We start from the raw sequence: 14,135 nt of genomic DNA, 5'->3' as shown, positions 1-14,135 counted from the left end.
CTTCTGTATGAGTGACATTTAGGTGAAAATAAATAAGTATCATTATTCTTACTATAAAAACACATCGTTTAAAATGTTAGCATTTGGGGAATGTGGTGAATGTTGTACTGTAATTTTTGTGTATTCTTGCAAGTTATTTCCCAAGTTAAAAAATATTTCAAAATAAGAAGTTAAAGGGAAAAACTGTCAGGCCAGTGAGATGGCTTCCTGGGTAAAAGTGCTTGCTACTGAATCTGACAGCCCCGAGTCTGCTCCTAGGACCCACATGGCAAAGGGAGAGAAGAGACTCTTGAAAGTTGTCTCTGAGCTCAATTTATAAGCCCTGTCATGGGCCACTGAAGTGTGCACACACAGAGTAAGTAGGTATAAAAAAGAAAAAAAGAACCTCTACCTATTTTCACTTTCAGGAAATAGTAATCTTATTAAGTGACAATGGAACTATATTGATTTGGCAATCTACCTTGACAAAGCACTTTATAGATTCTTAGTTTCATTCTTAGCTCTTAGTATTAAACACAGATGTGTCTTTAGTAGCACAATCTTGTTGGCCAATTTCTGAAGGTTGTCATTGGACTCTTAATTATCCATCAGATGAAAGCAAAAAATGTTGAATTCATACTTCCATAATGTTTTTTTATTTTTATTAATTACAGTTTATTCATTTTGTATTCCCCTGTAGCTCCCTCCTCCCCTCCTGGTCCCACCCTCCCCTTTTCCACCCATGCCCCTCCCCAAGTCCACTGATAGGGGAGGTCTTCTTTTCCTTCCTTCTGATCCTAGTCTATTAGGTCTCATCAGGAGTGGCTGCATTGTCTTCTTCTGTGGCCTGGTAAGATCACCCCCCACCTCAGGGGAGGTGATCAAAAGGCAGACCAATCAGTTCATGTCAGAGATAGTCCCAGTTCCCATTACTATGGAACCCACTTGGACACTGAACTGCCATGGGCTACATCTGTGCAGGGGTTCTAAGTTATCTCCATGTATGGTCCTTGCTTGGAGTATCAGTCTCAGAAAAGACCCCTGGGCCCAGATATTTTGACTCTGTTGCTTTCCTTGTGGAGCTCCTGTCCCCTCCAGATCTTCTTTCATAAGATTCCTTGTACTCTGCCCAAAGTTTGGCTATGAGCCTCAGCATCTGACTCTGCTGGGTAGAGTCTTTCAGAGGCCCTCTGTGGTAGGCTCTTGTCTTGTTCATTGTTTTCTCCCTCTTCTGATGTCCATTCCATTTGCCTTTCAGAGTGAGGATTGATCATCGTACCCAGGGTTCTCCTTCTTGCTTAGCTTCTTTAGGTGTACAGATTTTAGTATGTTTATCCTATATTAAATACTGACCCACTTCTAAATCCCAAGCTCTGTGACACTTAGAAGCTCATGGCTTCAGAATCACTTTCTGGATAGGGCTAACGCAAATGTCACTTATAAAGCAGTCACAAATCATTTTTATGGAAACAAAAAAAAAAGCAAAACTGTCCAGAATGGCTTTCAGTAAACCCATCACTAAACTGCTTAGTGGTCTAGAAGGCCATGGAGACTTGCTGCTGTTACAGAAGGTACTTAGTGCAGAACATTGCTGGAGCCGTTTGGTTTGATCTGAGCAAGCTACCTATGCGTCTTGAATTTGTTAGAAAACTCAATACTAGTATAAACCTTAAAAAGATAAATAAAGTCTGTCAAAGAGGAAGTAAAACTGTTTACACTATTAGGATGATTGAGATTTTGGGGGTAGTTTTTGTAGGTATTACTCTACTGTATGATGTATTAGTACAAAAATTTCAATTTCTTTTTCCATTTTTGTAGGTTGTCTCTTCAACTCTAGTGATTGCTTCCTTTGCTGGGCAGAAGGTATTTAATTTCATGCAATATAATTTATAAATTCCTGGTTATTTATATTGTTGAACACCTTTTCAAAAAATATATGCCTGTAACTATATTGTAATGTGTTTTACCTAAATCTTTTCTAGCAGTTTAAGTCTTTTTCTGTTTTTGTTTTGTTTGTTGTTTGTTTTTCGAGACAGTATTTCTCTGTGTAGCCTTGGCTGTTCTGGACTCACTTTGTAGATCAGGTTGGCCTCTAACTCGATGAGATCTGCCTGCCTCTGCCTCCTGAGTGCTGGGATTACAGTTGTGCACCACCTTGCCCAGCAGCAAGTCTTATTTTTAAATTCTTTGATCCATTTTGAATGGACTTTCATGGAGGGTGAGAAGTATGGTTCTCTGATAAAATTTTAGGTTGAATGTACTAGAATATTTACCAAAATATACATTATGCTCTCATATTCTCATTTGTGGGAATTATTTAGAACATATTCCCTAATGTCAAACTGAACAAGATTCAGAATTGGATGTTATATCAGAACTATCATGTAAAACCAAGATAAATTTATTGGAGCTATCCTTAAAACTAGTCCCTGGTCAGTAATTTTTGATATATTGATGTCAAGTAAGTGGCCCAATTAGCAAAAGACCCTTTACTTAAATTTGTTTGTTATAAAGCAAAATATATTAAAAAAACATACGTAGTCAGTATATAGCAAATCTTCTTAGAAAGTATTTAATATTCATTATTATGCTTTAAAAAAAAAAGACTTTTTGTATGAGTGTTCTGTGTGCATATGGGTTTGCATACCAGAAGAGGGCATCAGATTCCAATATGGATGGTTATGAGCCACCATGTGGTTGCTGGGAATTGAACTGAGGACCTCTGGAGGAGCAGACAGTGCTCTTATCCACTGAACCATCTCTTTAGCCCCTATTAAAGGGGTTTTTTAAAACCCCTTTTTGGTACTTTTTTTAATTTTAATTTAATTTTATTGTATTGTATTTTATATATTTTTTGTCAACTTGACACAAGCTACGATCATCTGAAAGGAGAGAACCTTTGGCCTGGAGGCAATCTTGTGTTGCGTTTCCTTGATTGATTGATTGACTGATTGACTGATTGACTGATTGACTGACTGACTGACTGACTGATATTCAGTGTTTGTGGTACCAGCGATTTTGAACTGTTTAAGAAAGCAGGTTGAGCAAGCTGTGGGTAGTAAGACAATAAGCAGCACCCGTTCATAGTTTCTGCATCAGTTCCTGTATCAGGGGTTTCTGTCCTACTTGAGTTTCTGTCCTGACTTCCCTCAACAGTGTACTGGTACCTGGAAGTATAAGATGAACTAAATCCTTTCATCCCCAAGTTGCTTTTGGTCACTGTGTTTTATCATAGCCATAGAAACCTAAGGCATTCCACTTGTGAAATATACATTCAGAAAAAAATAATGTATACAATTTATTTGTGTAGTTTAAAATTTTTTATTTGTATAAGCATTTTTTCTGCATGTATGTTTGTCAGTGCACCACATGTGTGCCTGGTGCCCACAGAGGCCAGGAAAGGGGGTTAGATCTCCTGGAACTATAGTTACAGACTATTGTGAGCCACCATGTGGGTGCTGGGAATTGAACTCATTTTCTCTAGAAGAGTAGCCAGTGTTCTTGACCTATGAGCCATCTCTTCAACCCTTACTAATTTATACATATAATTTAATAAATGATTATAAAAGAAAGTTCAGGGGATGGGGAGATGGTTCAGTGAGTAAAAGTATCTGCTGTGAAGTTTGACAACCTGAGTTCAATCCCCAGCATGCTCTTGGGGCAGAAGAGAACCGATTTCAACAAATTGTCTTCTGATTTCCACATGTGTGCTCACATGTCCACTGAGCTATTTTACCAGCCTCTTTCTTTATTATTTTAATATTTATATCACTATATCTAAACTATACAAAAGTTTTGTCTGATTATTGAATTCTTTGTATGTTTATATGATATGTGTATATTCATGTACACGTGCATGTGGAAAACAGAAGTAGATGTGCATTGTCTTATTTAATTGCTCACCACCTTTTTTTTGAGTCAATGTCTTACTGTGTCATCTTGGTTTCCTAGAACTGTGTAGTCCCACCTTCCTTCCATCTTTTCCTCCCTTGTATATTTTAGAAAATCTCACTATGTAGCCCTGGCTGGCCTCCATCCTAAATACTGATTTTACAAGTGTACATCAACATGCCTTGTATAGAGTAAGCTGACTTTGATTTTTTTTATATATACCAGAAGTTTTATAGTTGGATCATATGGTAGTTCTATTTTTAATATTTTGAGAAACCAGTGTATTAAGTTCCATAGTAGCTGGACTAATTTAAATTCCCTATGTTCATAATTTGTCTTGAATTTTCTTGTTTTTAAAGATGTATTTATTTTGGTTTATATGTGTGTGCCTGAGTGTATGTGTGCTTACCACACTGGTGCAGGAGTCCAGAGAGGTCAACAGAGATTTTGGAACCCCCAAAACTGGAGTTACAAAGAGTTGTGAGCTACCATGTGGATGTTGGGAAAAACTGAACCTAGATCCTCTCTAAGAGCAGTAAATGCTCTTAATTGCTGAGTCATCTCTCTGACCTGTTTTGTGTTTTCTTGATGATAGTCACTTTTCCTGGAATTTTGAAATGGAATTTTGATATAGTTTTGATTTTAATTTTCTTGGTGACTAGAGATACTAAATATTTTATGTATTTATTAGCCATTCTTAAAAAGAAATGAACATATTATGCCAAATGAAATAAGACAGACACAAATACTGTATGTGTCCACTTACATGAATTATGTAGAATAAGTAAATTCAGAAATAGAGAGTTGAATGGAAGTTTGGGGGTGGATATGGGCAATACTTTTCTTTTTGTAGTTCTGGCAGTCCTACACAGAACTTTGTACATTCAAGCATGTACTCTGCTAGTGAGCATCTCCTAAAAACTACTTTTCTTCTGTTTTAGAAATTAGTTTTGTTTTTTTGTCCAAATAGGCCTGGAACTCACAGGGCTTAGGTGATTCTCTACCTTCAGCTTCCTGAGGAACTAGGACTATAGGTGCATTCCATGGCACTCAGCTCGATAGGAATTTTTTCTATAATGAGTATACATTTTCAGTTTAAGATGATATTGTTTTGGGAATGGACTGAAGTGATATTAGGCCAGCAAGATGGCTCAGTGTATAAAGTACTTGTCATGCAGACAGTTTGAGTTTAGTCTCTGGAACTCACATGAAAGTAGGAGAGAACTAACTCACACAAATAATAAACATTTTAAGAAGTAATGCTAATTAAATTGTGAATGCATTAATGCCATGGAACTAGACATTTAAAATAGTTATATGTATGTATATATGTATGTATGTATATATAACCACAAATTAAAGAAACAAATATTAGATGAATTCATAATCTTAGACAATAGTCTTATGAAAATCATGTGGTATTTTCACTTACTAGGTATAGCTAAGTGAACTCAGGATTTGGGCATCTGTATTGAATTTGGTGGATTGAGATGAGCTGAGAACTAGGTTCCTGCATATGAAGATATTGGACTATATGCCAACTGCTACACTAGTTACTGTAGCTGTATTAAAGAAGATGAGGCATAGTCCCTGGACTCTTGAGTTGTTAATTTGTACAGAAACAAGAATAAAATTTTTATTAAGAAAGAAGCAACTAACAATCAGGAGACTTGTTTTCTCCTTAATGATTTCTGTTGTAGGGTGATTTTAAAACTATCTCTTTTCCCTCCTTCAGGTTGCTGTGGGATTATATGACCACATGAAAGGAAGTGTCTTCTCATAATTCTGATACCTGAGATGTAAGTGGCTGAAGAGTGAAACAGGAAAAAGTTTAGTGCCAACCTTAGTTACAATGGCCACTGATTCTGGGGAGCCGGCTAGCACAGAAGATTCTGAGAAACCTGATGGAGTTTCCTTTGAAAATAGGGTTACCCAAGTTGCAGCACCATTGACTATAGAAGCTAGAATAAAGGAAAAAAACAGTACCTCCTCTGCTCCCGAGGAAACCGTTGAAAGAAAGAGATTTTTCCGAAAGAGTGTTGAGATGACGGAAGATGACAAAGTTGCCAAATCTTCCCCCAGAGATGAAAGAATAAAAGCTGCAACAAATATTTCAAGAGTAGATAAACTTCCTACCAATGTGCTAAGAGGTGGGCAAGAAGTTAAATATGATCAGTGTTCAAAGGCAACTTCAGAATCCTCAAAAGATTGCTTCAAAGAGAAAAATGAAAAGGAAATGGAGGAAGAAGCAGAAATGAAGGCTGTAGCAACTTCCCCTAGTGGCAGGTTTCTGAAATTTGATATAGAACTGGGAAGAGGAGCATTTAAAACCGTTTATAAAGGACTGGACACTGAAACATGGGTTGAAGTTGCTTGGTGTGAACTACAGGTGAGTATATAATTTTCTTGGCTTTATTAATTCCAAATTTAGCTATCCCAACCTCCAGAAGGATCTAAGATGAAGAGAGTGAAGAGCCCTTCTACCATCCTCTAGAAATGATGTTCTTGTCTAGATCCTGTTAGGAACTGATGCCAAACTTTTAAAAGATTATCTTCTCCTCCTCCTGAGGATGAAATTTAGAGCCTTTACATGCTAGGCTATTAGTCTACCAATGAGATATATTTCCAGCCCAGTTTTATTTTTATTTTTTGCAGTGCTGGGAATAAACTCAGAGCCTTATACAAATATTCTGCCATTGAGTTATACCCCACCTTTTCCCTGTATTCAGTTCATTCATTCATTTATTTATATTGTAATTGTAAAGATCAAATTGTGGGTCTTGTACATGCTAGGCAAACATTCTACCAGTGGTCTATAAAAATACCTAGCCTTGGAAATACAACTAATTTTTGCTTTACATTTATCATTTTTTGAGATGGTCTATAACCCAAACTGGCCCTGAATTCTCATGTAGCCTAGGCTGCATTCAATCTGATGTTCTTCCTATCTCAACCTCTGTAGTGCTAGGGACATAGCCATATACCTACCATGCTTCCTGTCTTTACCTGTTTTAAAGAAAAAAAGTCTGTATTATGACATTCTTTGGGAAAATTTTTTATTAGCTTTAGGAATCCCCCAAGTTCTCCCTAACATCTTATTTTAAGGAATGAGTGTATATGTCTCATTGCTTGATTGTTACACTACATAGTTAAGTGTATATAAAAGTGTATTGAGTATGATATCTACCTTTATCATAACATGTAAAGTTCATATGATATTTTTCCAAATAGGAAAGATTTTTCTTGACTCTTTGAAAACTATTGATATTCTACCCTCAGGTCTTTGAAATTACAGCAAACTGAAATCACCAGAATGTACAGAGGTTAGTTAGCTCAAGTATGTTTAGAGAGGAGTAATAAAAAAAAAAGAATAATTAAAAGATATTTTATTCTGTGATAGACGTTTTTATGTAATATTATTAACAAATATTAACAGAACAGAATATAAGGTATTATAATGAGAATGGTTCCAAGCAGATGTAGGTAAAATATAAGGAGAACAAGCCTTGATAATTTCAGTCAACTCATGAAAAAAGGATCAGCATTTATATGGGATGCTTAAAGTTAAGATTAGGACTGGGAATATGGCTCAGTTTGGTACAGCACTTACCTTAGCATGCAAGAGCAAAGCTTTGGATTCAAACTTAGCACCATATATACCAAACATGGTGGCACATGTCTGTAATTCTAGTACTAGCGAGGTGGCAGCAGGTGGCAGCAGGAAGATCTGAAGTTCAAGATCATTCTTGACTGTAGCCTGGGCTACATAAGGCCCTACTTCAAAACAACAGCAAGAAAACCACCAACAACAAACAAACCCACAAATTAAGACTGAATAAAGACAGTCACTAGATATAGGTTGCTATTGTTTAAATTCTAAATTTAAGCGCGGGAGTTCTACCTGTTATAAAGTGCTGCTGGTTGCCATTCAGATAGATTGGAATTTAAGTATTTGGAATAGGAAGTTTATTATAATTTATTTAAGACAGGGTCTGACATATTCCAGGTTAGCCCCAAATTTACTATGTAGCTGAGAATGATCTTCAACTTTTAAGCTTCCTGCCTCCACTTCCCAAGAGCTCAGATTACAGGCATGTGCCACCATGTCCAGTTTATTGGATTTTGGGGGAGTGAACTTCTCTGCCAACAGAGCTACACTTAGACATCTAGCAACTCCAGCTAGAGTCTGTAAACTAAACTAAAAATGCTACTGAAAATCAAATCAAAACAAAACCATCAACAAGAAAAAAAATAGGTACAAGCTGGGCATGGTGGCGCATTCCTTTAATCCCAGCACTCAGGGAGACAGAGGCAGATGGATCTCTGTGAGTTTGAGGCCAGCCTGGTTTACAAAGTGAGTCCAGGACAGCCAAGGCTACACAGAGAAAACTATCTAGAAAAACCAAAGGATAAAAAAAAGAAAATTTAAAAATAGGTACAATACGCTATAGCAAGTTAACATGTTGAGTGAACATTGTATGTACTTTTTATTATAGTAGTGATTATATTCAAGATTATGTAGAAGTGAAAGAAGTCACTGAAAATTCATGGTTAAGCATGATGCTAATACCTGTAATTCCAGAATTTAGGGCATTGAGGCAAAAAAAGAATTGAGTTTGATACCAGACCTAGTTTCTAAAGAAATATAAATTGTTGAAGTATTTGTTGTAGGGCACTTAATTTTGCTTCTAAAATAGTTTTAGTACCCTTTTAGAAATGTTTTAAGATTCTGTTTGAGCCACCAATAAAATGAATATGCTTAATTCTGTTAAAGTTCCCCTCCCCCCCCAATGCTATTTAGTTCTAGATCCAGTCATAGATATTAGGTGTAGACCAGGGCCAAGAGATTATCTTTTTTTTAAAAGAGATTATTTTGAATCTAGGATCGAGGAACCTTTTAAGTATGTGTGTTCTAGTCTCTTTGTTTAACAGATTCTATAACTTGATTAAATCTAAACCAAAGACAAATGCTTTTGCAAAAATGGCAAAAGATGATAGTGGAAGCGGGCAACTCTGGTCTGGGAAATATCATTAATTCCTAAATATTTTTGTGAGTTATTTTTAGTTATTTGTTGGATAGACTTTAAAAAGAAATTGATAGGTGTAGTAGGCTGAATAATGACATCTCAAAGCTGTCCATATCTTTATTCTCATAACCTTCCTTTGTTAAAAGTACCTTTCCAGATGAGAGTAACTTAGAGATGGAAATAGTTCATCTAATTGCCAGCAAGGAAGAAAACAGGTTGGCAGTTATTTGAGAAAACTCTACAAATAGAAGCAGAGTTTGAAGTATTGCTGTTGCAAGACTCAGTCACCAAGCCAAGGGATACAGATAGCTTCTGGAAAGCTGGAAAAGGCAATAAACAGTTGTCTACCCCCTGCTCCCCACCTCAAAAGAAACAGTGCTGCTGTCTGGACTGCAGTTTAGTATGACTCACTGTAGATTTCTGATTCCCATTTCTAGAAGATAATACGTCTTAATCCACTAAGTTTATGCTAATTTGTTACTATAGCAATAAGAAATGAATACAACCTGGTACAGTTGTCTTTTATTTTATTTTTTGGTTAGTCAGCAAATAAACACTCCTTGAAATGTGCTGGGCCTATACTAAGTGCCAGGGACTTAAAAAGGGAGAAAAAGGAGACACAGCCAGATTTCATAAAGCCTTTAGTAGAAGAAAGTATATGAAGAAACCTTGAGATTGGGTTAGTGAAGACATGAAAGAGCTGCTAAATACGTGCTTCTTTGTATTTTTTTTAAAGGAAATGAAAGGGTTTGAAGTAGAAAGAAACAGAGGTATTACTTCTTTACTAACTCGATTTCTTTTTAAACTTATTTTCAGGTGATTTTCTGCTTGCAAAAGGGTTACAAAGATATAAACGAAAATATTGAACTTAACCAGAATATATTGGTTTCCCCATGAATACTCCTCTTTTCAGTTCTTTGACCACATCCATGTTTCTATACTGTGTTTACTTTGTATGTTCTCTTTTCCTCTTTTTTTTTTTTTTCTAGTTTTTTCCTTGAACTTTTGAAGAGTATTAGCAGTTTCCCTCTCCAGGCCCCTCTGTCTTTCTTTCTGAGATGAGGTCTCTCTATATAGCCTACAAAGACCAAGAACTCATTAAATAAACTAGATTGACCACACATCTAAAATCCTTCTGCTTCTGCTTTTTAAATACTGGTATTACAGAATGCACTGTCGTGACTGGCTAGCTAAGCTCTGCATTTTTTGTCAAGAATACCACAAAAGTGATGCCCCTCTACTCAGTCTGCTGCTGATATATGTTAATGAGAAGGTAATCTTGACCATTTGTCTACAGTATTATCTGTCAGACTGTTCCTACTATAAAGTTACTCTTTTCTCCTTTCTAGATTAGTAAATATTTTAGGAGTATATACTTGGACACTGTGAAATACATTTCAGGTAGATTTTGGTACACTTTGGTGTTTTTACATGGGTAATATACAGTATAACTATAATTATTTTGTTCTGTTTGTGAGACTTGTTGAAACTTGCTGGCCCAAGCTATCCTTGAACTTGTAATCCTACTGTCTAAAATGGCAACTTTCTATTTTCTACTTTCTGCTTTTATCAATTGATACTACCTCTTAGCTTGGTGTGGTCTTTCCCTAATATGTCTGTTAAATTTCTGAAAATTTAATAATAGAAGAATTTGTAGTTGAATTGTTTTAGTATAGCTAGTAACAATGCGTATTGCATACTTTCCATTTATCATAAAATTAAAACCTAATTGAATATTTATGTAAGTGCTTACTATTTTATTTAATTTTGGCAGTAATTATATGAGATAAAGATTATTATTTTCAGATAGCAGATCTGAGTTTTAGGCACACTAAGTAACCTGATCAAAGAGGGTATTCCATCATTTATGGTTTTATGTGTGTACATCAAAATAGCCAGGCAGTGGTGGCACACACCGTAAATCCCAGCACTGACAGGGACAGTCAGATCCTTGAGTTCGAGGGAAACCTGGTTTACATAGTTAGCTTCAGGTCAGCCAGAGTTACATAGTGAGACCCTTTCTCAACAAACAAAAACAAAATTTGCTTCTCATTGGTTATTTGAACAATATTATTTTGTTATTCTTGTTGCTTGGGTATGGAACCCAGAGCCATGCACATGTTCTACTACTGAACTATACCCCATCCTCCCTTCCATTCCCCTCCTTTCTCCTCTTTTTTCCCTCTCTCCTTCTCTTACTCTCTCTTTCCTTTTCCCTCTGCTCTACTTCCCTCCCTCTTCTCATTCCCTCTCCCTCCTTTTCCTTTCTTTAACCAAGCTTCTTTTTTTCCTCTCTTTTATTTTGTTGTTCTAAAAATTTTTGTTAAAATGTAATTACATATTTCCCTTTCCCTTCTACTCCTCCCATTTCCTCCTTCCTTGTCAAATTCATGGCCTCTTATTTTTTTTTATTATTATTCTTGTTACACATATATGTGAATAAATATGTAAATGCAACCATCTAAGTTTATTTAGTGTTTTATATATATATTTAATTTTGTTTTATTTTTTGAGACAGGGTTTGTCTGTGTAGACTTGGCTGGATTCCTAGATTCCCTTTGTAAACCAAGCTGGCTTTGAACTCACAAAGATTCACCTGACTCTGCCTCCCAGAGTGCTGGGATTACAGGCTTGCACCACTGCGTCTGGCTTCATATATTTAAATTTTAAAAATACTTTATTTAATTTTTATTTTATGTGCATTAGTGTGAAGGTGTCAGATTCCTTGGAATCGGGGTTACAGACAATTGTGAGCTGCCATGTGGGTGCTGAGTACTGAACCCAGGTCCTTTGGAAGAGCAGCCAGTGCTCTTAACCACTGAGCCATCTCTCTAGCCCCTCATATATTTAAATTTTTAATATTTTAGATGTATTAAAAATATTAGCGCTTTGAGTATAGCTCTAAGTATGGTAGTAGAGGACTTCCCTCATATTTTTAAGTTTCTAGGTTCAATTCTCAGCACTGAAGAGAGAAAGAAGATTTAGCAACACAATATAAAATGAAGATCTACTACTCAGCCTAAGAAATAAAACAGAGATAATGGACATGTTTGAGTATTTAGTAAGCAATAGTGTTAAAATGCTGAAGGCACTCATGTTCAGGAACAGTTATTGATAAGATTTTTATCAATTATGAACTGGAGGCTACATAATGGGTTTGTGCCCAGCCTATCGTATAAAAATTACATTAAAAAAGTAGTGATGGGATATTTCATAGGTAAGTATCATTTTGAAACCTTTGTACTATTTATTTGTACCTGAACAAGTTATTCTATATAGTTTTTATATCATTATCCTTTCCTTTACATTTCTAGAAACAGATTCATGTAGCCGCTGATATAGTTTTGTAGATTATTGTTGATGTTTACGTTAAGAGCATGAGGTAATAAGATCATGCTTTACATCCTAGAAAAGAAATGTTTCTAATTTTGGAGGTGACTCATGGGATGAGGAAAGTATAGTTGTGGGACCATCTCCTGTGCGTTGTGCTGGGAGACAGATTAGGAAGCAGAGAAATGGAGCACAACTGATTCTCAGCTGGCTTTCACTTTTTTCCTTTTTTTATCTGGTCTATACCCCAGCTGAAGGGATGGTGAATCTACATCCAGAGTAGGTCTTTTTAAAATTTATTTTGGTTTTTCAAGACAGGGTTTCTCAGTGAAGCCTTAGCTGTCCTGGATTTCTTTTGTAGATCAGGCTGGCCTTTTAACTTACAGAGTTCTGCCTGCCTCTGCCTCCCTGAGTGCTGGGATTACAGGTGTGTGCCACTGCACCTGGCTCCCTGCACCTTTTATAGGCAAGAAAATTTGTAGGTCAAGGGCTTTGTGGCTGGGTTGGTATCCCCATTCCTCCATTGAAAGTCTTGCTAGTTAGAGGAGATAACTGTTTCATGTTCCATATGTCCCTGTTGCTAAGAATCTAAGCTTGGGTCGCCCTCATAGATTCCTGATTTTCCATTGTCCTAGATTTCTAGCCTGTCCCAGAGATAACTCCGACTGATTCCAGTTCTCTTATTTCCATAGGCTAGATATTTTTTTTTTTTTGAGATAAAATCTCTCTGTGTACCCCTGGCTGAGGTCAGAATTAAAATTCTCTTCCCTAAATTTCCTGGTGCTGGTGTGTGCGTAAATTACCATACCAGGCTTTAGATTAGCATTTTAATGGCTGTATGCTAACTCCATTAGCTATTACTACTCTACTTTCTTGCACCAAGAACTGTCATCATTTTTCATTTTTGGGTCTAAGTTATTCTGTCAAAATCATTACCGTTAATATAGTAGTGTCTGTGTCTCTGCATGGTGAAAGGAGGATTACAGTGGTAGCTGAAAGCTCCATTGTAAGTACTTTGCTCTGGATTTTGATGCTTTTTAAACAGACTTATTTTCTCCCCCCTCAATCAGAAGTAGAAATTTAAAGGTATTGACCCTGCCTTTTTAGTGGACTTTCCCTCTAGTAATGTGTCTGGAACAGCAGTTATAATTTTAGAAAAATGTTGATTTTTTTTATAAAAATATTTGAGTGCTCCTCTGCATGTACACCTGCATGCCAGAAGAGGGCATCAGATCTCAGTATAGATGGTTGTGAGCCACCATGTGGTTGCTGGGAATTGAACTCAGGATCTCTGGTAGAGCAGATAGTGCTCTTAACCTTTGAGCCATCTCTTCATCCCAAGTTGTTTACTCCTAATTGTGATTACCTTTGATATTTAGGAACAAAAGATGAAGTAGAGTAATTGATTTTGTCATAAGAAATACTTATATTCTACAAATTTAATTAGGAGACTTAAAATGTATTTCTTGATCTTAACAATGATTTGATCTTTCAGGTATTTATGATAGCTGTGTAATTACAGAACCATTTCGAACATATTAATCAGCTTAGGATAGATAGAGGAATACAATACTTTATTTGCTTCTGTTTATCTTGTACACTCAGCATTTACTTGCTTTACTTTATGTTTTGAATTTGCCCATTTTAGATATTGCATAGTAATAAAATGGACAATATTTGTTCTTTTGTGTCTATTGTTCACAAATATTGTGAACAATATTTGTTCTTTTGTTTATTTCACTTAGCATAATATTTTTAGGGTTGATATTGTCCCACATATCTTGGACAGGCAAGATGGTTCAAGAATGTACAAGTATTTGCTATGCAAGCCTGATCAATTGAGTTCAATCTCCAAAGGAGATTGTAAGGAGCAAACTGACTCCTCAAAGTTGTCAGGTTTCAGCTTCA

At 36.2% G+C, this 14,135-nt stretch overlaps 1 protein-coding gene across 6 annotated transcripts in view; it reads left to right on the top strand.

Annotated features, from left to right (window-relative positions):
- Positions 1-14,135, top strand: part of Wnk3 (WNK lysine deficient protein kinase 3) — a 134,577-nt gene that overhangs the window by 26,927 nt on the left and 93,515 nt on the right. For all 6 annotated transcript variants that reach the window (XM_055617935.1, XM_055617936.1, XM_055617934.1 and 3 more), the window contains exons 2-3: positions 1,798-1,842; positions 5,606-6,259. In XM_055617935.1, the coding sequence (XP_055473910.1) occupies positions 5,723-6,259 (537 nt within the window). In that variant the 5' untranslated portion in view covers positions 1,798-1,842; positions 5,606-5,722. The remainder of the gene's footprint in view (positions 1-1,797; positions 1,843-5,605; positions 6,260-14,135) is intronic.

This window comes from Psammomys obesus, unplaced genomic scaffold, assembly GCF_907164565.1.
Source record: "Psammomys obesus unplaced genomic scaffold, mPsaObe1.curated_primary_1811, whole genome shotgun sequence".
In the NCBI taxonomy this organism is placed as follows: domain Eukaryota; kingdom Metazoa; phylum Chordata; class Mammalia; order Rodentia; family Muridae; genus Psammomys; species Psammomys obesus.
The sequence above is the reverse complement of the archived record's forward strand: the minus strand, read 5'-3'. Positions and strand labels throughout refer to the sequence as shown.